The sequence below is a fragment of the Crinia signifera genome, chromosome 19 (genome assembly GCF_055691185.1).
Source record: "Crinia signifera chromosome 19, ASM5569118v1, whole genome shotgun sequence".
NCBI classification, from domain to species: domain Eukaryota; kingdom Metazoa; phylum Chordata; class Amphibia; order Anura; family Myobatrachidae; genus Crinia; species Crinia signifera.
This window is the reverse complement of record NC_139226.1, coordinates 19,117,169-19,142,446: the sequence shown is the minus strand read 5'-3', so window position 1 is coordinate 19,142,446 and position 25,278 is coordinate 19,117,169. Positions and strand designations below refer to the sequence as shown.

The following is a 25,278-nucleotide window of genomic DNA, read 5'->3' as shown; positions in this document are numbered from 1 at the left end:
TTTGTGTGTATGCTATGTGTGTCTATAGCTTGTGTGTGTTTATAAATATGCAGTGTGTGTATGTATGGTATCTGTGCCTGTATGCCTTGTGTGTGCGTGTATGTCCTTTGTGTCTGCATGGTATGTGTGCCTGTATGTCCTGCGTATGGTATGTGTGTATGTCCTGCGTGTCTGCATGGTATGTGTGCGTGTATGTCCTGCGTGTCTGTATGGTATGTGTGCCTGTATGTCCTGCGTGTCTGTATGTTATGTGCATGAGTATGTCCTGTGTGTCTGTATGGTATGTGTGCGATTACTGCATGTGTGTATGTATGTATGTATGTATGTATGATATGTGCGTGTATGTGATATGTGCATATATGTCCTGTGTGTATTTATGGTATGTTTTAGAAACATTTCAGGGTAATGCAGGAAAATGGGAAGGGGGGTGCCAGAATTTTTTTGGCAGGGGGGGAGCAAAATTTCTAGTTACGCCACTGGTGCGATTAGAAAAAGTAGCAGGTTTTCATTGTAGTGCAGACTCATGCATGTGTACTGCAAACCGTATGCATGTGCATTGTATCAATAATCAGCCAGTTCCAGCTCCCATGAATACTCAAAAATACAATGGTGGCCCCTGCAAAGAATAGACACTTATCGCCAACCTCCTACCCCAAAAGGGTTTGTTGACTCAATACTATGCTACTATAAAGTAGAGATTGGCGCCGGGGCTGAAGATTTGGATTTGGACTCGTCGCTGGGATTTGGATTTGGCTTTTGGTGAAAAGCTTTGGATTTAATTTTTTTTAAAAATGGACAAAAAACACCCAAATCGCGCAATTTTTGCATCTTTTTTTGTCCCTAGAGTAATATTAACCTCAATAATACTAATTCCCAGCCTTTTCCAGACAATTTTGACCACTTTACAGCTCACAATGTTGTTTTCCTTCAATTTAGGCCAAGGACTGCAGCAAGCTGGCTGGTTATTAACACACAAAACCTCTGATAGTATCAGTATGGTGTATTGGGATGCAGTACACACAACCAATAAAGAATAGCAAAATCATTTTTTGGTTTTATTATTTTTTTAATCTCAGCTTGTCCAAGACTGCGTGGAGGCAGAACAATCACACACATAACTTCTGGCAGTATCAGCATGGTGTATAGTACACCTTGCAGTACACACAAACAATAAAGAAGAGCAATTTTTATTTTTATGGACAGGGTTTGTATAACACTGCATGGAGGCAATACAATAACACACTGAACTTCTAACAGTAGTATATGTGTATATAGTGTATTGGATTGCAGTGCAGCACACCACACACCACAATGAAAAAAACAAAAACTGAAAAGCTGACTGACAGCCTGCCGGTGTACTGTACCCCACTACACTGACTAACAGCCTCTGCCCTCTGGGCACTGACACAGTCTGCCTAACACACAACCAGTAGAATAACCCAGCACAAACCCCTGCACAAACCCCTCTGCACAGCACAAACCCCTCTGCACAGCACAAACCCCTTTGCACTGCACAAATCCCTCTGCACAGCACAAACCCCTCTACACAGCACCCCTCTGCACAGCATGCCCAGACCCCTGATCTGCAGAGCGGTGCACAGCTTGTTGAAACATGTGAGAAATGGCGCCAAATTCTCAAGAAACTGAGTCTCAGCGTTTCACAAGAATTTGACGTGAGATTACAGCATTCGGCCATGCTGGGGTTTCCAAACAAAGCCTAAAACTCGCGTGGCTCGTGGACGGCTCGGGGGCCTATGTTCGGAGCGATTCCGAGGTATCCGAACCACTCATCTCTACTATGAAGCAATATTGTTGTGATAAATATGTGATAACAATGGTCAACACAAATTTTGAGTCTGGTTTCTGCATATCTGATTTTTATTTCCTCCATAATACTAATTAAAGAACAAATTGTTTTACCCAGAATAAAATTAGAGATTTAAAGAAAATGGCCCTATTTTCATACATATTGTATGAAAAATTAAAACAAACTTATGTTATGAATTTGAATTAGTTAATATAAATAAAAGTAACAACGACTGTAACAAAATATATATAACAAAGTTTAGAAATGAATATTTTTCGTGTTTCTTTTGTGATTGTATGGACTTTATCGTATCACCAAATATAATCGCCTATCATACTCTCATTTCATTGCCCCTGATAATGACATTCAAAGTCCATCACATCTTGATGAAAACGTTCACCTTGCTCCCCCTCCCCCCCTCCCCATTTATCCCCTCCCTTACTTACTAAAACACGCTACTCCTTATATGGTCATTCAAAAACTTTATTATTTAATATTCATTGTAAAAGGGACAAAAGCAAAGATTTAAAAAAAAATAAATAAAAGGTGTTGGTTATTTTTCGATATAGAGAATCATAAAATAATAATTAAAATAAAGACTCAACATTTTTTGGGGGGGACCGGTGTAATTTGTCAAAGATATCTGATTAGTCAATTTATGATTAGCTTAGAATATTTAAATCAGAAATTAATATACTGTACTCAGAGAAAGTAGGTATCCGGATGGCTATCAAACAGTGTCTAGGTTGACAGTCAATAGGTAGACACCAAAAGGTTGACATGCAGAATGTCGGGATCGACAAAAGAGCGTTTTTCAAACACTGTGCCATGGTACACTAGTGTGCCTTGTAATCAAATGTGACACTAGATCTAGAGATGTCCACACCAGTTTACAGCTACCACCACCAGTTTAATTGTTATTCACTGAACTCTTGTTTTCATATGAGGGACAATATATTTTATTTTAACCTGTGGGGACCAGTGTGATTGTTTTTTTTCATATGGGGGCCAATGGGTTTGATTATTTTCCTGTGGGGGCCAATGTATTTTTTCCTGTGGGGGTCTGATGGTGAGCCTTGGCAATTTTAAAATCTCTGCCATATGTCTGTACCATACGCCATACACTAGACTAGTCTTCCAAGGCTTATGTTTTATTTTACTCACAAATCTGTAATATAAATGTTTCAAAACAGTTCCGGAAATTTATCTCATTGCGCATTGGACTGTGAGATCAAAAGGAGTTCCCGGTACTCCCCCATTTATGTCATACAGCCCAGTGACTTGACAGTTGTCACTTAACGTTATTCGTAAGCTAAGAACAGCGCCATATGTGAAATTACAAATACAACATGGAAGGACATTTTGTGAAAGTCTAAAACAAAAGTGGAAGACAAAGATAGTATCTCCGGTTGTCCACACGTGGGAAAAGGCCTCGTATGCCACAAAACTCATCACTGCATCTTAATGCTGGGCCGCTGGAATATCATTTGGCACCCTAAGCAAAACTTCAGTTTGCCAGATGCTTGTAAATCAAAATCAGCCCCATGTGCCGCCCTTCCACCTGAACGTCCCACACCGCCTTTCCAAGTGCAATTAGAAGATAACTTCACTCAAATATTTGCCTAATTAGTTCCCATGGACAAAGCTACGGATTTTACAGAATGACACCCAGAAGGTCAGATAATGGAAATCTTTACTGTATACAGTAAGTACCATTGAAATGAATTAATGATATTCATTGCAGCACGGAACTGTGGACAGAAGCACCCACCGGCGGAATAAAATGGTAGGGGGCCATCTCACCCCCCCCCCTCACAATCACTCTCACAATCATTTCTCCCCTGCATCGGCACAATTTTTTATGCAGCCCTATTGGGTGAGTCCAAGGGGCTGTAAAGTGCGGCAAACTCACAGGCACAAGAACTTTGGAGCTAATTCTAGTTAATTCGCAAAGCTACAAAATTCGCAGCTTTGCGAGTCAACCAAACACCGCTTACATGACCGCGCACCAAGTTTCCCCGCACGTATACCAATCGCTGATCATCGAATGATTTCTACAGAGCCCGCAGATGTAAGACACCGCCCATGTGTCTTACATCTGCGAGCGCCCTGTGCGGGAAGCGGGCAGGCAGCTGACATTGCCAGTTGGCTGCCCCCCCACACCCGAGTCATCAGCAACTCAGCATGGGAAACCCCCGAGTTTTCATGGGAATGCCAATGGGACAGCAAGGCGCCCCGCATCCCCCACCCGCAGTGCTGTGTGCCAGTGGCCAGCAAATATTCAATTGACCATGCCAGGTTGCACCAAGCGGTTGCACATGTGCATAAATGTTTATGAGCATGCGCAGTTGTAAAACATTGCTTACCATTGCGAATTCGCAATGGTGAGTGAGAACCTGAATGACCTCCTTGGTCCGCAGTTGTATTCCACCTTTGAGTGGATGATGAATGGTGATAAATCATTGAGAATAGATGTAATCACAATAGAGTATTTAACCATCATGTATCACCTGAATCAAATACACTATGGGGCCCATTTACTGTATCAATGAGATTTAGCCATTTTTCAAACACATGGCATCTGACACCTGATTGGCTGGAGCACCATTTATCATAGACAATGAGTGTTAAATAGCTAAAGCTCAATGTTCAATGGGCCTCCATGCAAAGTCAGCTCTACTGCAGTTGTGAGACAGAGAGCAATTCACTGGAAACCATCATTGACAGTAGAGTATGAAGTGTCATCCATTAATAACTACTGTGTGTCTAATCTAGAAGGATTGCAGAATGATGCAACAAATACAGTACATTTCCTCCATGACACATTAACAGTTTAGTAAATGGCTGTTATACTATAGAGAAAGCTTTTAATTAACGAAATCAGGGTTGCGTTTAATAACGAAGACTAGTGGTGACAAATAATGGGTGCAGTGTGTGCGGCACACAGGGGACCCTGAGTCCCAGGGGGCCCCCAAACCACTCACCCTGCACCCATTTTGGAAATACTTACCCTCCGAAGTCCCGCTGCAGCAGCAGGCGCAGTACAGTCTGAGCGCTCTAGTGCTCAGACTTCACAGCGCAGAGGAGGTTTGCGCACACACACTAGTGCGCTTATACCCTACTGCTCCCACCGCCGCTGCCAGCAGAGAGGAGGGGGTCTAGTCAGAGGAGGCTGCACACAGGCCTCCTCCTCTCTAAAGATACCCCTGACTAAGTCTACTATCTGGTTAGTTGCAACGGATTTGCCTCTTTGCAGCGTGAATATAAATAATGCCCAATGGTGCAAGAAAATATGCACCAGAAATATATGAAACTCGTAGCACTAAAAATTATGATGTATTTATTATTAGTTGTTTTTATAGGTATTTCTATAATAGGTGGAAGGTGTGCCTTTCATATGGGCCCCTGTGCCCAAGGGGGCCCGCACATACACCCTGATTCCTTATATTATACTTACCCCTCTGGAGACCCGCAGTGGCTTCCTTGCACTGCAGACAAAAAACACTTGGATAATGTCCGCCGCTGCCATTTCCAGGTGATTTGCACATGCACACTAAAAATGTCCTCATGCACAGGGTGCGGGCGCCATGTTCCCGGATACTTGCACATGCATAGTAGACTCTGGCATTATGCCAGAGTTAACTTGTTCTTCTCTTAAAATGTCCCTGGTGGACGGATTAGATCAGATCTCCCTGAAAACTGGACGTCCTCCCCATACCATGACTGTGGGAACCTACAACATCTGAGGTTTGTGTAAACTCTCAAAACTTGAGATTTCTGGATATGAGATGGCCCCAAATAATGAATCAGTTACTGTACAATAGTAAAATGCAATAGCCCATAAGTGATCGTAAATCTATGTATGGAGCCAGGCATCTATAAGATCAAAAGACAGGAGATTTCAGTTTCAGCATGAATGGTTGTGGCTGGGATGTTACTTCCTATTTAATGATAATATACTGCTCTGAAAGTTGCTAAAAGTATATAATGATGAAATAAATACTTTTATGGAACTATATTGAGTCATCAGACGGATATATTACATGAAACTCCTTAGAATTTATTCCAGATATGTGATTGCTTGATCAGTTGATGATCAGGTTTGGAGATTTACCTTACCCAAATCTAAATTTCTCTGCACAAGTTAAATCTGCCCCCCTGCACTGCACATGGTTTTGTCCATTGAAGAAGGAATTTGCCAGAGGGAGTGAACGAGAATAACCCCCTTTTTCTTTCATTGTAATTGGTCTATGCCTCGGAGCACAGATGGTTGGAGATATAGCTTCATTCGGATGCATGTGATACGCTGCAGATATAGACCTATAGGGACATCAAGCCACATGTACAGACGTGTCCTTTTACATCCTTCCTGCACAGAGCAGCGTTCTGTAGAATTCATACTCATGGCCGGTCGCATTATAGCCAATGGATAGCGGGAAGAGGCGTACACACGCTACCCGCTACTCCGTTGTAAATGCTGAATGCAATGCTGACAGTTGCATAGCTCTGGGCACTATTCAACATCACACTTCAGTGGGCATGACTTTGCAAGAGAGTGGAGAATAATTTCATGTGTTTGGGTGGCACAGATCAGAACACAGTCTAATACAATGTATTATCATCAGTTATGTGCAAGGGCGGCTCCAGAGGCGAGGCTGCAGCACAGTTCAAAAAGAAAAAGGAAAAAGTTAATACTTGTAAATATACAGAAAAATATGCATAAAAATCAGATTGGTTAGATCTATCACAGAAATGTATTATTCATTCTAAAAAAGACATGTAGCCAGAATGTAGGAATGTATTAAAAACAATTTTTTAAAAAGGGAATCTGTAATTTCCCCAAACCAAACCATAGGGGTGGATTTGACCAGGAGAGTCCCAAACGTCCAAATGGAATAGCAGTAGTGTCCCCAAATTGGCAATATGGAGGGAGGCCAAGATGTAGCTTCCAGGAGTGGCCCAGGATGGCACAAATCACCAACCGCTGGATGGAATGAAGCGGGATGCTGTCCTCAACCTCTACTATAGTTGCAGGAGAATTGTAATCCGAATGGAAAGGGGGTCCGAGTGGTGTTTGGGTGGGTCTGTAATCTCAGAGTTTTTCTTCTGTGGGTGGTGGTTTGGAAAAGGTGAGAATAAAAAAGTCCTGACCGGTTTCGCTACTCCAGGTAGCTTTATCAAAGGATGCAGCACAGTTCAAACTTCAAATAGGGAAGCTGCACCCACTGTCACCAACTGCCATTCCAAATTGACTCACTGGGAGTGGGTGTGGCTCCCCTATTTGAATTTTTAACTGAGCTGCAGCCCCTCCTCTGGGCCACCACTGGTTATGTATGTGTGCTGTTTTTTTGTACCTACAATATGCTGCCAGTATTTTGTGACACTAATAATTCACCTATTTCAATTGGACGACGAATGTCCTGTTCCACTGAAATCAATAGCAATTACCAGATGATGTTCATTATTAACAAATGAAAAGAAGATTCAGTAAAATATATTGGCCTAATTCAGCATAGATCGCTATTGAGAGAATTTGAAATTCGGTCGATTATCGAACAACTGCGTGTGCGCAACGGCAGTTTTGCGACAATATTTCCATTCACCTTGCAGGTTGATTGACAGGAAGCCGGCGTTTCTAGGTGGAAACAGGGCATTTTCTGGGTGTGTTTGAAATAAACGCAGGCGTGCCTAAACATTTCTGGGAATGGGTCTGCGACATCAGCGCTGACCACTTCCAGCCTATCTCAGTCACAGATTAGGGGCAATCTCAGACCTACGCACATATGCTCAGATGGAAAGTATCCTTCGATGTCTCGGGATTTGCAAATGGATAACGATCTGTGATGTATTGCAAATTTTGCATTTTTTTATTTATTTCTGGACCACGGTTTCCTTTTCACAGTCAACTGCTAATTCTTGTTTAGCGATCCATAGAATGACCTGTCCTATTGACTACTTGTAGCACAGCACTAAAAAGTAGGTAGTTAAAAATAAATCTAGACAACTTCCTTTTCTTCTCTGTAAAACTTAGTCATTATTGGGAGGAGTCTCCTACTGGTCACTGTCACTATGTATTAACCGTTTGTATTTTCTAATCATCACCAGGTAAATGATCATTAGAATTTTGATGATTTCAGTGGGTGACGTGACTTTTTGGTTTCAATGGGCGACGTGACCTTTTTTCTTTTGTAGAGATGGCTTTTCACCAAAATTATTTGTTTGGTATTGGTTCAGCTTTTTTCACTCTCACTTTTAATCACTTGGCATTTGTTGTCTTCTCTTGAAATCTGACGTCATGTGATCTGCAAGTTTACATAAGTCACTCCAGGCAGTAGCTGGGCAGTGCTCAGTAAATATTTCTCAGTTAACATCACTGGCTGACATCCTCTGCATGAGAACTCATTCAGCCTGTTTCTTTGTACTCAAGACGTTCAAACTCAGCGGACGTTTTCCCATCTCGCCGGAGCCACTACGGTAACGAGATAATTTTGAAAAATGATAAATTAATTCTTCAATTAGCACAGCAGCCCGGCAACTGGAATGTGAGGACCGTGTCCGGTGGGGACTTCTCTGCAGTTAAAGATTGGTTATTATTTTAGTTGTCAGACAAATTGAGTCGCCTTCAAACTCTACTCAAGGAAATTGGTATGTCAGCTTCTGGTTATGCCGGTATATACATTAATATCTGCGCTTAAACCCGGCAGAGCATAAATTAGACACCAATATAACCGACACTTATTTGACTGACAGTTTATAGGGCCGACACAGCATAAATCAGACACCAATAAAACCGACACTTATTTGACTGACAGTTTATAGGGCCGACACACCAATAAAACCGACACTTATTTACCAACACTTATTGACTATGGGGAGGCTAGGGGTGTCTAGATTTAGGCGGTTATGGGGGTGCGTAGAGGGGCAGCGTGAAAAATATATGCAGATGGGGGGATGGTGGGTTGCCATGGGTGCTGACCGTCATGGGTGAGGGTGTAATGGGGGTTGCAGTGCTAGAATAGCGCTGATCACTGCAGGTCATTGTGGCACTTGTAGTTCCACAGAAAAATATAAAAACCAGCAAACCGCTAAGGGGGCGTGTCGGTCATATATGTGACAGTGATTGTTAGTGCTGGTGAAATAAGTGTCGGTCTTATTTAGTGTCGATTAAATATGTGATGGTGGGTTTTAGTGTTGGTGAAATATGTGTTGGTTATTTTTTAGTGTCGGTCAAATACGTGATGATGATTGTTAGTGCCGGTGAAATAAGTGTCGGTCTTATCGATGTCTGACTTATGCTGTGTCGGGCTTATACACTGTCGGAGTATTCATTGTCTATGTAATCAGCTGTCGGTGAAATATGTGTCAGTGTTTGATTTCTATGTGTCGTTGCTATTGGTGTCTGTCATATGCTGTCTCGGTTTTTCTTTGTGTCGGTGTAGTCATTGTCTATGTTTGTGTTGTCTGGGTTTTATTTGTCGGGATATCCATGGTGTCGGTGTTTATATTGTCTGACTTTTCTGTACGTCGATGTTTTCCTTGTCGGAATTAAGCAGTTGTCTGACAATTGTGTGTCTGTGTTATATTGTCGATGTAATTGTTGTCAAAGAATTACCTATCGGAAACTCGTCCGGCACCCGGCTCGTACATCTCCCCTGCCTATGCCAATTTATGTATGATTATGAAACCACATTTATTTTGAATAACAGACTGTTTCACCAGATCTTCATGTTAGATTTGTTGATGATATTTTTTTTTTTTGAACCGGGGCCCTGAACTATTGGAATCTTTTATGAAACATCTTAATGTTTTCAGGGACCATTAGGTTGTCGCATGTAAGTAGTCCCACAAATATCTGTTTTCTGGATGTGAATATACAGATAGAACAGAACAGATTTCACACTTCTATCTACAAAAAAGCCAACCGATATTAATTCTGTTTTGCTGGCTGAGTTTCCAACGGCAGCATCTTAAACGTGGTTCACCTTACTCACAACTATTGAGAGTAGTGCAAACTACTTCAGACAAAAGTAAACTACCACAAGCTTTGAATCATATGGGCAACACTTTATACTAAGAGGTTATAATAAAGATGAAGTGAAAGAACCCATATAAAAATGTTTCATGCTGAACAGAGACACTGTACTTGATAAACCAAAAAGAGATAAGACAATACATCGGATAATTTTGTTGACTACTTATTCTACTTCATCATCTAAATTAAGAGACTCTGTTTTACAACACTGGCACATATTGGAACCGGATTCTGTAATTTTGTTAAGGTGCCCATAATTTTATGATTTGGGCCCTTTTAATCCAATTACGACGCCTTGGGTGAAAAGTGTCAAATCATATTTGTTGTACCTCCCGATGCATGGTAATCCGGTGATAGCCAAAATCACCACAATGATTTGTTGGATTCAATGGCAGTCAATGGCAGAGGATATGATACATACAGTAGTGTGCAAAAGGATTACATAAGGCAGGGGTCCTCAAACTATATTGCTCTGGGACCCCATCAGACAATAAAACTAATTACAGGACCCCAGCAAGTTACTGCTGAAGGTAATCTCACCACATGTGTGGTCAGCTGACAGCACATACATGGCAGCATTGTGGAGGCACAGAGTGATGGGAGGAGTCTAAAATAACCAGACAATTATACTCCTTGAATCACTGACTGAGAATAGAAAAGTCATCAGCCTGATAGTCAGCGACAAGGAGTCGTGACCCCATACTGAGAAGGTAGGGACCCACTTTGAGGTCAGGAACCACAGTTTGAGAACCGCTGACATAAGGTGTATCATATGTGTTTCTGACCCCGGGAAGCACGGTGGCTCCCTAAGGGGAGAGTGGGCGTGGCCTTGGTTAAAGAGGGGCCTGGCCTAGTGCAGCAACCCCCTTTTTGATCCATTTCGGGGGCACATCCAGCGCTTTCCTAGAGATTGGGCAACCCCCGGTGTCCTTGGGCTGTGGACGCCGGCCTGATACGGTAATATTACCCAAAAAAACATTGCATTGCTGCTGGTGAACCCCTTGGATTTGTAGTCCACCTGTAAAAAGAATGTTTAAAAAAAACACACACAGAGAGAAAAGTAAAAGTTTATTAAACACACATTAATTTACACATATACTTACAACACCAGGCTCCAACACTGACTCTGTCCTGTCCCCTGCAAACTCACCCCGCACTGGCAAAGGGCAATACAAGCTGTTAGCATGGTTGTATCTGTGCATCTCATTGGAGACTCTTTCACCCAATCAGGGCTGAGCTATGAGTCTCCATGGAGAAGTATAGCTCCATGATTGGCTGAAAGGTGGTAGACCCTCCAGGTAGCTTCCATATTCCTTAGATCTGTATCCCTGTCTCCTCTTCACTTCCTTTCATACTATTGAGGCTCAAATCTAAATAGTACAATATTACAATATTAAGGCACAGAAGAGCAGGCAGACTGGCCATGAGTACAATACATAGTCGCTGTCTGTACAGTGACAAAAGCCAAGTGTTATTGCCAATATACTGTATATGCTGATTGTTTCTGCACCACTGTTGACATAGGTTTCTTAAATCAACTGAACGACAGAGACTGTGTTTGCACCAGCGGCACATGCAGTAGCAGGAAACGTTTATATGGCTACAACCAGAAATCATTGCATAGATCTTTATTTATTTAGAAAGGAATAAAAGGAGTCACATATGAATCACAGACTCATCAAATGTTATGAAACATTAAAGAAGATTCAAATATTAAAAAGTTCTGCTGTAGAAATAATGTGGTTGACATAGTGACTCTCGATGTGTCAACTAGATACCCCTTAACACTATCTAGGGATTCCGCGTCCCAGAAAGATATTTTCAGCAGTTGACCAACAAAAGTAGTTCCTTGTGTGCAATAATTTATTGTCTTGCCTTCATCAGACTCTAAAAAGTTCTAATACACACTAACATTACTTGTAGTAAGTCATGGTAATAGCATCTGTGTCTGTGGGCCATCTGTATCTCCTCCGGTGGCATCTCCCTTGCGGGTACTCATAAGTCTGAAACCTCAATTTTAACCACAAATAATAATCTATTTCTTTTTCTTGCTTAAAAGGTGTGATCAAGGATACTGCCATCTTCTTCTGGCTGTCTACATTTTGGTTTTCCTGACCGGCCTGCCTGCTAACTTGCTGGCCTTCTACGCATTTTTATTGAAGGTCCTCCGTAAGCCAACGCCAGTGGACATCTTTCTTCTCAACCTGACCATCTCAGATCTGCTCCTGCTGATCTGCCTTCCTCTAAAGATGATCGAGGCTGCATCTGGCATGATCTGGAATATGGCACAGGTGCTTTGTGCCTCAACAGGGTTCTTCTACATCAGTATCTACATCAGTACCATGTTCCTCACGGCGGTCAGTGTGGAGCGCTACCTGAGCGTGGCCTTTCCTATTAAATATAAGATGCACCGCAAGCCTAAGTACGCCGTGTTTCTAAGTGTCATGTTTTGGGTGGTGGCGTGCGCCAACTGCAGTATTGTTTACATCATCAATTACCAAATACCCAACAACAACACCAAACAGAACAAGTGCTATGATGACTTCTCCGAGAGGCAGCTCTACTACCTTCTCCCGGTACGTTTGGAGTTAGGGGTGGTCCTTTTCTTTATTCCATTCATTGTTACGCTTTTCTGTTACATAAACTTCATACGGATTCTAACGTCTCTGCCGAACATCCAAAAGAGACGGAAACACAGAGCCATTGGCTTGGTCATTGCCACGCTCACCAACTATTGCATCTGCTTTGTACCCTACAACATATCTCACATTGTTGGGTTTATACAAAAGAAGAGTCCAGACTGGAGGATGTACGCCCTTTTATTTAGCACTTTCAATACAACTTTGGACCCAGTCATCTTCTACTTCACCTCGACGGCAGTGCAGAACACGTTCTTTGATATTTTTTCAGCCATCTCACTAAAGCTGAGAAAGGTATGACCCTGAAAGAAGTTTTGCACCCGTCCACCTCAGCCTTCATTTAACTAACCTTCTAACTGTGTGGAGTTTGTATATTCTCCCCGTGCTTGCGTGGGTTTCCTCCGGGTACTACGGTTTCCTCCCACAATTCAAAAATATTCTGGTAGGCTAATTGACTCCTAACAAATTAACCCTAGAATGTCTATGTGCGTGAACATGTGGTAGGGAATATAGAGTGTAAGCTCCACTGGGGCAGGGACTGATGTGAATGTTCAAATGTACTCTGTAAAGCGCTGCGGAATATATATGCGCTATATAATAAATTGTTAATAAATAAATAAATGACAGCATTCAAGATTGGTCCACCACTTTACAGTCAATATAACATCTGGAAAACAGTATGGCCACCTGGGTGTCTGGATATCACCTTGCTGTCACAAGGCCCTTTTTTATGTGGAGGCCTGGAGCTGTTGTCCCATCCTTCCAACTAGTATTCTGGTCCTACAGTATCATGAAAGTGACAGACACCAGAACATTCTCTTACACTATAATGTAAGGTTCCAGAATGGTGGAATAATTGGATTTAATTTATGATTTAAATGTTAAAGGATTCAGGACAGGTTCACATGGTCCTCAGTAGCAGCCACTGTAATAAATGTGCTGATGGTTGTGTTTTAGATCCCCTTTGTGTCCTACCTCCCACAGTCATCATAGCATCACGTGGCAGTCCCATGGACTATCATGAAAACATGTACAGTACAAATTTGTTGAGTTGTTCTGCTGAATACAATCTCACTTCAACTGCTGGGTCCAGTTATTCAGACCATCATTGCAGTTACCATCTCTGTTTCCCCCTGGTGGTCGCCTCTGCATCCTCAATGGTGGGTGACCACAAGAGAGGCCTTGTAGCAAAAAAAGGGACAGATTAATGTTAAAGAACAATAGATAGCAGCTGGCTGTTTTATATTTTATGTCTCCATTTTCCCCATGTCTCTTCATTCCAACCACACCACAACACCAGCATTGGCCGAGAAAGCCAGTCGTGATTCCCGCATTGGCGCCGACAGTTTATGGCTTACTGTCTCATCATGGGAGAACTTGACTTAATGGCAGCTGTAATAATAATTCACTTACCTTATGCATAAATGGTTTCCCCAAGCCCATTAGAATGTAAGCTCACTTGGGCCGGACCATCTTTATCTTCTGTTTCGGGTCAGCATTTCTGCATAATAATGAACCTTCCTCAGGGTGTATCATACACCCTGAGGAAGGCTTATTAAGCAGAAACGCGTTGGTGATATAAGAAGGACATAAAGACTATTGGACTGGACCTATTGATATACCATCTTGGAGGCTGTTTGGGAGAGAACTTTGTGGAGACCCGGGATCTCTTTAGACATACCCCTTTGGTTATGTACTAAGTGGAGGCATCGAGTTAGGCAGTGGGGTGGTTAGGGTTTGGAATCAGGTAGGAAACATTATGGTTAGGGGCAGGGCTATTTTTCAGCAGGCTCCAGCAGGAACTGAGGCCCTTATTCTAGTTCACTCTTTCTGACAAAATATTTCTTAGATGGACAAAACCATATGCACTGCAGGTGAGGCAGGTGTAAAACCCCACCCAAATCTAATTATCTCTGCACAAGTAACAACTGCCTCACCTGCAGTGCACATGGTTTTGTCCATCTAAGAAATATTTTGTCAGAAAGAGTGAACTAGAATAAGGGCCTCAGTTCCTGCTGGAGCCTGCTGAAAAATAGCCCTGGTTAGGGGGACAGGGTGAGAGATTAAGAATGCTTAACTAGCACCTGTCTGGATTCTCCTCATCGGGATGTTGGATGAGATATAGAGGGAGATGTATCAGACTTTTTAAGGAGATGAGCTGAGACGTTGCCAATATGTAGCATTCGTTCAGCTTCCAGGATTTATAAACTGTACTGGACAAATGATAGCTCCTAGAAGCTGAATGGAAGATTTGATGCATCTCCCCGATATTATGAATGATAACTGTTGTAAGAATACTGTCATGGTGTCTTAACCCAAACAGTAATCTTGAAGACCCTGTTGTCACTCATTCCATTACTAATCACATGTGTAAAAATAAAACCTTTGAAACAGAAGGACTAAAGATCAAAGGACAAGAGTATGTCCTTCAGGGTACTTTGGACCTATAATGAACAGGTTAGGAGGAATTATTTATTAACAGTTAACAGAAAGAAGAACTTTTCTACAGAAAGGACGATAGAGCCATGAAACAGTGTCCCTGCCTTTGTGGTGGGGACTCATACGGGAAGTGAAATCGAGGAGACATTTGGAAAGTGCACTGTGTGACTATTTTTAGGCTACCAGAGCAATAAGAACAAAATAAAAAAGGAAACAAATAACAAAAATACAAAAGAGGAACTTAATCCATCAGGAGAGCAACCCCCCCCCCCCCCCATTACAAAAAAGGGGGGATTATTTATCAACCCTTTGGGGCAGGGCCGGGTTAAACCCTCAGGGGGCACATTGCACTTTTGACAAGGGGGCCCCTCCCACTTGTCATTACTGGCCGCAAACTGCACAGGAGAATATTACACTGTCAAAACACAGAGTAATGGCAGTATAAACCAGGTCAGTGGTCAACTGCAGGGGGGGATATATATATATATATATATATATATATATATATACATACATATACTCTATGGGGGGGGGGAGGCAGCACTCCAAGCAACTTGTTGGTACACTGGTAATCACAATGACTCGGTGCCCTCCTGATTGGCAGGCTAGCTGTCTGGATATAGATGTGGGGTGACGGCGGCACTCGCAAATAAATCAACCAACACCAGGTCTGTATAACCAACGTTTCAAGGTCCCGTGACCTCTTTATCCAGGTGTGACAGTGGATTCCACTGTCACACCTGGATAAAGAGGTCACGGGACCTTGAAACATTGGTTATACAGACCTGGTGTTGGTTGATTCATTTGCGAGTGCCGCCGTCACACCACATCTCTGTATACATATATTATATATATATATATATATATATATATATTAGAGATGTGCGGGATCGGATTTCAGAGATCCGAGCCCCCACGGACGTCATCATTCCGAGCCCGATTCCGAGCAGTGCTCGGAGATTCCCACCTGACTCGGTCCGTCCGCGTGATTAGAACGTCATCTCCCGGCGTCGGATTTCCCGAGGCTTTATAAGCGGCTGCCGCGCCCGCCATCTTCACTCCACTCAAGTAGTGGGTTGGGAGAGGGTGTGTTGGTGCTGCTGCTGGGGCTTAAACTTGAGGTTGACCTTGAGCTTTTGCAATCGCTGGTGCTGTCTCTCAGTGCTGCTGTGTAGTCTAACTGTGTACTTGTAGTACTACTGTCTCCTCTGTGCGGTCTACCTCTGGTGTGCTGCTGTGCTGTAATTAATTATTTTATTTGCTGGGGCTGTCTCCCTCAGTGCTGCTGTGTACTCTGTTCTCCTCTGCTTAGGAGAACAGTCTAACTGTGTACTTGTAGTACTACTGTCTCCTCTGTGCGGTCTACCTCTGGTGTGCTGTGCTGTAATTAATTATTTTATTTGCTGGGGCTGTCTCCCTCAGTGCTGCTGTGTACTCTGTTCTCCTCTGCTTAGGAGAACAGTCTAACTGTGTACCTGCCTGTAGTACTACTGTCTCCTCTGTGCTGGGGCATACCTCTGGTGCTGTGCTGTGCCATTTATTATATATATTAATAATTAATTATTTATATAAAATAAATATATATATATAGTCCACTGGTGCTGCCTGCACTGAATCTGCCAGTCTGGTGGTCTGTGGTCTGGGGCTCACTGCCTAATAAATAATACTGCCGTATATCTAGTTACCTGTGTGGTCTGGGGCTCACTGCCTAATACTGCCGTAACTACCGTCTGGTCTGGGGCTCACTGCCTAATAAAATACTGCGTATGTCATTATCTACCTGTGTGGTCTGAGGCTCACTGCCTAATAAATAATTAAATAGTAAATACTACCGTATATCTCTACTTTTGTGGTCTGGGGCTCACTGCCTATACTGCCATATCTACCGTCTGGTCTGGGGCTCACTGCCTAATAAATACTGCCGTATATATCTACCTGTGTGGTCTGGGACTCACTGCCTAATAAATAATTAAATACTGCCGTATATCTCTACCTTTGTGGTCTGGGGCTCACTGCCTAATAAATAATTAAATACTGCCATATATCTCTACCTTTGCGGTCTGGGGCTCACTGCCTAATAAATAATTAAATACTGCCGTATATCTCTACCTTTGTGGTCTGGGGCTCACTGCCTATACTGCCGTATCTACCGTCTGGTCTGGGGCTCACTGCCTAATACTGTCATATCTACTGTCTGGTGCCTAGTACTGCCGTATCTAGCTGTCTGGTGCCTAGTACTGCCGTATCTACCTGTCTGGTCTGGGGCCCACTGCCTAATACTGCCGTATCTACCTCTGCAGTGTCACTCTTACATGAGCCACGTGTTTGTGCCGCACACTTGTGTGGCGTAGCATAGTTATCCAGCTATCTCGGTGCAACCTTTTGCCCTAAAAACAATATTGTGAGGTGTTCAGAATAGACTGGAAATGAGTGGAAATGAATGTTATTGAGGTTAATATAGCGTAGGAGCAAAAAAAAAAAACAAAATTCTGCAATTTTAGCAGTTTTTATGCTTTTTTAACAAAAAAATCAGAACCCAAAACCCAAGAAAGCCAAACACAAAACACTTAGGAGTTGTTTTGCCAAAACCCATTAGAACCCAAAACCTCAAGGTAATCAGAACCCGAAACCCGAAATCCCGAAAAGTGGCCGGTGCACATCCCTAATTAATATATATATATATATATATATATATATATATATATATATATATATATATATATACAGCGTAGGTAGGGCGGCACTCGCTTAAATGAAGACGCTCACACATGGAGTATTTCAGTCTACGTTTCGGAGCTCTTTAATATCCTGATGACGGAGTGATATTAAAGAGCTCCGAAACGTAGACTGAAATACTCCATGTGTGAGCGTCTTCATTTAAGCGAGTGCCGCCCTACCTACGCTGTATGTTTGGAATCCTGCCGGAAACCAAGGGAAGGCAACGCTGCAGTTGTTATTGACGAGGTGTGCTGGCCTACACTGGTGAATATATATATATATATATATATATATATATATATATATATATATATATATATATATATATATGTGGAAAGAGGATGAGGGGCGCCACCTGTGTTTCCCAATTGGATATTTTAAATAAACAATATTCCCTTAAACAAGGGTGTCAGCCAGTCTTTAAGAAGAAGAGTAGTGGTATAATACTCAGAGTTAAATATAAAAAATGGATAAAGTGGCAGTGACTAATTGTTTAAAAATGGCAATCTGGATGGGAGATATAAAACTTAAATATAAAAAGTTTTATTACACGAAGAAATATAAAAGGATTTACATAAAATCCTTTCTACAAGGATAATAAAAAGGACAATTACATAAAAACCTTTTTACAATATAACAATAGGGCAATATTATAGATAAAAAGAAGAAAGTGCTTATCTTGAGGATGTAGTTGGAGGCTAGAATCAACCAATGCGTTTCGTCTTGTCAGACTTCATCAAGGGGTAGAGAGCAACTGAGACCAGGCTGCTATTTATACCTGTATATCAGCCCCATCACTGCTGACATCATTGCTGACATCACTTCCTGTCCATTAGCCTGTATAACCATCTCTATTTAGTGTGGGGTTGTGGAACATAACATATTCAATAGACCATAATCACCCTACCTAGAGCGCTATAAATATAAAGTGTATACATTAGAGAATAGTGTCCAAAACTGTTTAGTTCATAAAATGGCGGCACTTCCGCCACACATCCGGTATCCTGAGATGGTGAGTGCGCATGCGCGGCCCGTCATTAGCCGCGATCACGTCTCTATGCCACACTTCTGCCTGTGTGTGCGCCTGCGTATTTCCTATCCCCCGGAGTTCACGTGCAGTCTCTCAGTGTTCAAACAGGGTTATCTTTTAGGTCTGCATATGGAAGATACCCTCCAGGTATCTTCCATATTCCTTAGATCTGTATCCCTGTCTCCTCTTCACTTCCTTTCATACTATTGAGGCTCAAATCTAAATAGTACAATATTACAATATTAAGGCACAGAAGAGCAGGCAGACTGGCCATGAGTACAATACATAGTCGCTGTCTGTACAGTGACAAAAGCCAAGTGTTATTGCCAATATACTGTATATGCTGATTGTTTCTGCACCACTGTTGACATAGGTTTCTTAAATCAACTGAACGACAGAGACTGTGTTTGCACCAGCGGCACATGCAGTAGCAGGAATCGTTTATATGGCTACAACCAGAAATCATTGCATAGATCTTTATTTATTTAGAAAGGAATAAAAGGAGTCACATATGAATCACAGACTCATCAAATGTTATGAAACATTAAAGAAGATTCAAATATTAAAAAGTTCTGCTGTAGAAATAATGTGGTTGACATAGTGACTCTCGATGTGTCAACTAGATACCCCTTAACACTATCTAGGGATTCCGCGTCCCAGAAAGATATTTTCAGCAGTTGACCAACAAAAGTAGTTCCTTGTGTGCAATAATTTATTGCCTTGCCTTCATCAGACTCTAAAAAGTTCTAATACACACTAACATTACTTGTAGTAAGTCATGGTAATAGCATCTGTGTCTGTGGGCCATCTGTATCTCCTCCGGTGGCATCTCCCTTGCGGGTACTCATAAGTCTGAAACCTCAATTTTAACCACAAATAATAATCTATTTCTTTTTCTTGCTTAAAAGGTGTGATCAAGGATACTGCCATCTTCTTCTGGCTGTCTACATTTTGGTTTTCCTGACCGGCCTGCCTGCTAACTTGCTGGCCTTCTACGCATTTTTATTGAAGGTCCTCCGTAAGCCAACGCCAGTGGACATCTTTCTTCTCAACCTGACCATCTCAGATCTGCTCCTGCTGATCTGCCTTCCTCTAAAGATGATCGAGGCTGCATCTGGCATGATCTGGAATATGGCACAGGTGCTTTGTGCCTCAACGGGGCTCTTCTACATCAGTATCTACATCAGTACCATGTTCCTCACGGCGGTCAGTGTGGAGCGCTACCTGAGCGTGGCCTTTCCTATTAAATATAAGATGCACCGCAAGCCTAAGTACGCCGTGTTTCTAAGTGTCATGTTTTGGGTGGTGGCGTGCGCCAACTGCAGTATTGTTTACATCATCAATTACCAAATACCCAACAACAACACCAAACAGAACAAGTGCTATGATGACTTCTCCGAGAGGCAGCTCTACTACCTTCTCCCGGTACGTTTGGAGTTAGGGGTGGTCCTTTTCTTTATTCCATTCATTGTTACGCTTTTCTGTTACATAAACTTCATACGGATTCTAACGTCTCTGCCGAACATCCAAAAGAGACGGAAACACAGAGCCATTGGCTTGGTCATTGCCACGCTCACCAACTATTGCATCTGCTTTGTACCCTACAACATATCTCACATTGTTGGGTTTATACAAAAGAAGAGTCCAGACTGGAGGATGTACGCCCTTTTATTTAGCACTTTCAATACAACTTTGGACCCAGTCATCTTCTACTTCACCTCGACGGCAGTGCAGAACACGTTCTTTGATATTTTTTCAGCCATCTCACTAAAGCTGAGAAAGGTATGACCCTGAAAGAAGTTTTGCACCCGTCCACCTCAGCCTTCATTTAACTAACCTTCTAACTGTGTGGAGTTTGTATATTCTCCCCGTGCTTGCGTGGGTTTCCTCCAGGTACTACGGTTTCCTCCCACAATTCAAAAATATTCTGGTAGGCTAATTGACTCCTAACAAATTAACCCTAGAATGTCTATGTGCGTGAACATGTGGTAGGGAATATAGAGTGTAAGCTCCACTGGGGCAGGGACTGATGTGAATGTTCAAATGTACTCTATAAAGCGCTGCGGAATATATATGCGCTATATAATAAATTGTTAATAAATAAATAAATGACAGCATTCAAGATTGGTCCACCACTTTACAGTCAATATAACATCTGGAAAACAGTATGGCCACCTGGGTGTCTGGATATCACCTTGCTGTCACAAGGCCCTTTTTTATGTGGAGGCCTGGAGCTGTTGTCCCATCCTTCCAACTAGTATTCTGGTCCTACAGTATCATGAAAGTGACAGACACCAGAACATTCTCTTACACTATAATGTAAGGTTCCAGAATGGTGGAATAATTGGATTTAATTTATGATTTAAATGTTAAAGGATTCAGGACAGGTTCACATGGTCCTCAGTAGCAGTCACTGTAATAAATGTGCTGATGGTTGTGTTTTAGATCCCCTTTGTGTCCTACCTCCCACAGTCATCATAGCATCACGTGGCAGTCCCATGGACTATCATGAAAACATGTACAGTACAAATTTGTTGAGTTGTTCTGCTGAATACAATCTCACTTCAACTGCTGGGTCCAGTTATTCAGACCATCATTGCAGTTACCATCTCTGTTTCCCCCCTGGTGGTCGCCTCTGCATCCTCAATGGTGGGTGACCACAAGAGAGGCCTTGTAGCAAAAAAAGGGACAGATTAATGTTAAAGAACAATAGATAGCAGCTGGCTGTTTTATATTTTATGTCTCCATTTTCCCCATGTCTCTTCATTCCAACCACACCACAACACCAGCATTGGCCGAGAAAGCCAGTCGTGATTCCCGCATTGGCGCCGACAGTTTATGGCTTACTGTCTCATCATGGGAGAACTTGACTTAATGGCCGCTGTAATAATAATTCACTTACCTTATGCATAAATGGTTTCCCCAAGCCCATTAGAATGTAAGCTCACTTGGGCCGGACCATCTTTATCTTCTGTTTCGGGTCAGCATTTCTGCATAATAATGAACCTTCCTCAGGGTGTATCATACACCCTGAGGAAGGCTTATTAAGCAGAAACGCGTTGGTGATATAAGAAGGACATAAAGACTATTGGACTGGACCTATTGATATACCATCTTGGAGGCTGTTTGGGAGAGAACTTTGTGGAGACCCGGGATCTCTTTAGACATACCCCTTTGGTTATGTACTAAGTGGAGGCATCGAGTTAGGCAGTGGGGTGGTTAGGGTTTGGAATCAGGTAGGAAACATTATGGTTAGGGGCAGGGCTATTTTTCAGCAGGCTCCAGCAGGAACTGAGGCCCTTATTCTAGTTCACTCTTTCTGACAAAATATTTCTTAGATGGACAAAACCATATGCACTGCAGGTGAGGCAGGTGTAAAACCCCACCCAAATCTAATTATCTCTGCACAAGTAACAACTGCCTCACCTGCAGTGCACATGGTTTTGTCCATCTAAGAAATATTTTGTCAGAAAGAGTGAACTAGAATAAGGGCCTCAGTTCCTGCTGGAGCCTGCTGAAAAATAGCCCTGGTTAGGGGGACAGGGTGAGAGATTAAGAATGCTTAACTAGCACCTGTCTGGATTCTCCTCATCGGGATGTTGGATGAGATACAGTATAGAGGGAGATGTATCAGACTTTTTAAAGAGATGAGCTGAGACGTTGCCGATATGTAGCATTCGTTCAGCTTCCAGGATTTATAAACTGTACTGGACAAATGATAGCTCCTAGAAGCTGAATGGAAGATTTGATGCATCTCCCCGATATTATGAATGATAACTGTTGTAAGAATACTGTCATGGTGTCTTAACCCAAACAGTAATCTTGAAGACCCTGTTGTCACTCATTCCATTACTAATCACATGTGTAAAAATAAAACCTTTGAAACAGAAGGACTAAAGATCAAAGGATCAGAGTATGTCCTTCAGGGTACTTTGGACCTATAATGAACAGGTTAGGAGGAATTATTTATTAACAGTTAACAGAAAGAAGAACTTTTCTACAGAAAGGACGATAGAGCCATGAAACAGTGTCCCTGCCTTTGTGGTGGGGACTCATACGGGAAGTGAAATCGAGGAGACATTTGGAAAGTGCACTGTGTGACTATTTTTAGGCTACCAGAGCAATAAGAACAAAATAAAAAAGGAAACAAATAACAAAAATACAAAAGAGGAACTTAATCCATCAGGAGAGCAACCCCCCCCCCCCCCCATTACAAAAAAGGGGGGATTATTTATCAACCCTTTGGGGCAGGGCCGGGTTAAACCCTCAGGGGGCACATTGCACTTTTGACAAGGGGGCCCCTCCCACTTGTCATTACTGGCCGCAAACTGCACAGGAGAATATTACACTGTCAAAACACAGAGTAATGGCAGTATAAACCAGGTCAGTGGTCAACTGCAGGGGGGGATATATATATATATATATATATATATACATATACTCTATGGGGGGGGGGAGGCAGCACTCCAAGCAACTTGTTGGTACACTGGTAATCACAATGACTCGGTGCCCTCCTGATTGGCAGGCTAGCTGTCTGGATATAGATGTGGGGTGACGGCGGCACTCGCAAATAAATCAACCAACACCAGGTCTGTATAACCAATGTTTCAAGGTCCCGTGACCTCTTTATCCAGGTGTGACAGTGGATTCCACTGTCACACCTGGATAAAGAGGTCACGGGACCTTGAAACATTGGTTATACAGACCTGGTGTTGGTTGATTCATTTGCGAGTGCCGCCGTCACACCACATCTCTGTATACATATATATATTATATATATATATATATATATATAAAGGTAGTTGAAGGACAGCACACCTTTCCAATGGTTTTGCCGTGCCCCGGTGCCCTCAGATACGGACTCGGCGGTCCCAGATATGGAGTAGGAGAGAAGCGGCACTCGGAGTCAGAAAATGAAGAATACACGCAGGCAAATTGGTGATCAAACGTTTTCAATGTTATACAAACATCCTGATGACGATGTTTGTATAACATTGAAAACGTTTGATCACCAATTTGCCTGCGTGTATTCTTCATTTTCTGACTCCGAGTGCCGCTTCTCTCCTACTCTATATATATATATATATATATATATATATATATATATATATATATATATTAGAGATGTGCGGGATCGGATTTCAGAGATCCGAGCCCCCACGGACGTCATCATTCCGAGCCCGATTCCGAGCAGTGCTCGGTGATTCCCACCTGACTCGGTCCGTCCGCGTGATTAGAACGTCATCTCCCTGCGTCGGATTTCGCGAGGCTTTATAAGCGGCTGCCGCGCCCGCCATCTTCACTCCACTCAAGTAGTGGGTTGGGAGAGGGTGTGTTGGTGCTGCTGCTGGGGCTTAAACTTGAGGTTGACCTTGAGCTTTTGCAATCGCTGGTGCTGTCTCTCAGTGCTGCTGTGTAGTCTAACTGTGTACTTGTAGTACTACTGTCTCCTCTGTGCGGTCTACCTCTGGTGTGCTGCTGTGCTGTAATTAATTATTTTATTTGCTGGGGCTGTCTCCCTCAGTGCTGCTGTGTACTCTGTTCTCCTCTGCTTAGGAGAACAGTCTAACTGTGTACTTGTAGTACTACTGTCTCCTCTGTGCGGTCTACCTCTGGTGTGCTGTGCTGTAATTAATTATTTTATTTGCTGGGGCTGTCTCCCTCAGTGCTGCTGTGTACTCTGTTCTCCTCTGCTTAGGAGAACAGTCTAACTGTGTACCTGCCTGTAGTACTACTGTCTCCTCTGTGCTGGGGCATACCTCTGGTGCTGTGCTGTGCCATTTATTATATATATTAATAATTAATTATTTATATAAAATAAATATATATATATAGTCCACTGGTGCTGCCTGCACTGAATCTGCCAGTCTGGTGGTCTGTGGTCTGGGGCTCACTGCCTAATAAATAATACTGCCGTATATCTAGTTACCTGTGTGGTCTGGGGCTCACTGCCTAATACTGCCGTATCTACCGTCTGGTCTGGGGCTCACTGCCTAATAAAATACTGCGTATATCATTATCTACCTGTGTGGTCTGAGGCTCACTGCCTAATAAATAATTAAATAGTAAATACTACCGTATATCTCTACTTTTGTGGTCTGGGGCTCACTGCCTATACTGCCATATCTACCGTCTGGTCTGGGGCTCACTGCCTAATAAATACTGCCGTATATATCTACCTGTGTGGTCTGGGACTCACTGCCTAATAAATAATTAAATACTGCCGTATATCTCTACCTTTGTGGTCTGGGGCTCACTGCCTAATAAATAATTAAATACTGCCATATATCTCTACCTTTGCGGTCTGGGGCTCACTGCCTAATAAATAATTAAATACTGCCGTATATCTCTACCTTTGTGGTCTGGGGCTCACTGCCTATACTGCCGTATCTACCGTCTGGTCTGGGGCTCACTGCCTAATACTGTCATATCTACTGTCTGGTGCCTAGTACTGCCGTATCTAGCTGTCTGGTGCCTAGTACTGCCGTATCTACCTGTCTGGTCTGGGGCCCACTGCCTTATACTGCCGTATCTACCTCTGCAGTGTCACTCTTACATGAGCCACGTGTTTGTGCCGCACACTTGTGTGGCGTAGCATAGTTATCCAGCTATC

At 42.6% G+C, this 25,278-nt stretch overlaps 2 protein-coding genes across 2 annotated transcripts; both read left to right on the top strand.

Annotated features, from left to right (window-relative positions):
* Positions 1–4,188: 4,188 nt before the first annotated feature.
* LOC146041455 (free fatty acid receptor 2-like) lies at positions 4,189–12,913 on the top strand. Its single transcript, XM_083161433.1, has 2 exons — positions 4,189–4,295; positions 11,899–12,913. Exons 1-2 carry the CDS (start codon positions 4,189–4,191, stop codon positions 12,776–12,778), a joined length of 987 nt encoding a protein of 328 aa, XP_083017559.1. The 3' UTR covers positions 12,779–12,913.
* A 5,695-nt stretch (positions 12,914–18,608) lies between these two features.
* Positions 18,609–20,581, top strand: LOC146041454 (free fatty acid receptor 2-like). The gene is made up of 2 exons (XM_083161432.1): positions 18,609–18,634; positions 19,574–20,581. Exons 1-2 carry the CDS (start codon positions 18,609–18,611, stop codon positions 20,451–20,453), a joined length of 906 nt encoding a protein of 301 aa, XP_083017558.1. The 3' UTR covers positions 20,454–20,581.
* Positions 20,582–25,278: the final 4,697 nt, after the last annotated feature.

What these genes read in the sequence shown, in the direction of transcription:
- LOC146041455 (XM_083161433.1), top strand. Translation starts at nt 4,189, where the DNA reads ATGGTGAGTGAGAACCTGAATGACCTCCTTGGTCCGCAGTTGTATTCC. An exon ending in ATAGATGTAATCACAATAGA is followed by an intron (nt 4,296 to 11,898) that starts GTATTTAACCAT and finishes CTTGCTTAAAAG; the next exon opens with GTGTGATCAAGGATACTGCC.
- LOC146041454 (XM_083161432.1), top strand. Translation starts at nt 18,609, where the DNA reads ATGGCGGCACTTCCGCCACACATCCG. An exon ending in GCACTTCCGCCACACATCCG is followed by an intron (nt 18,635 to 19,573) that starts GTATCCTGAGAT and finishes CTTGCTTAAAAG; the next exon opens with GTGTGATCAAGGATACTGCC.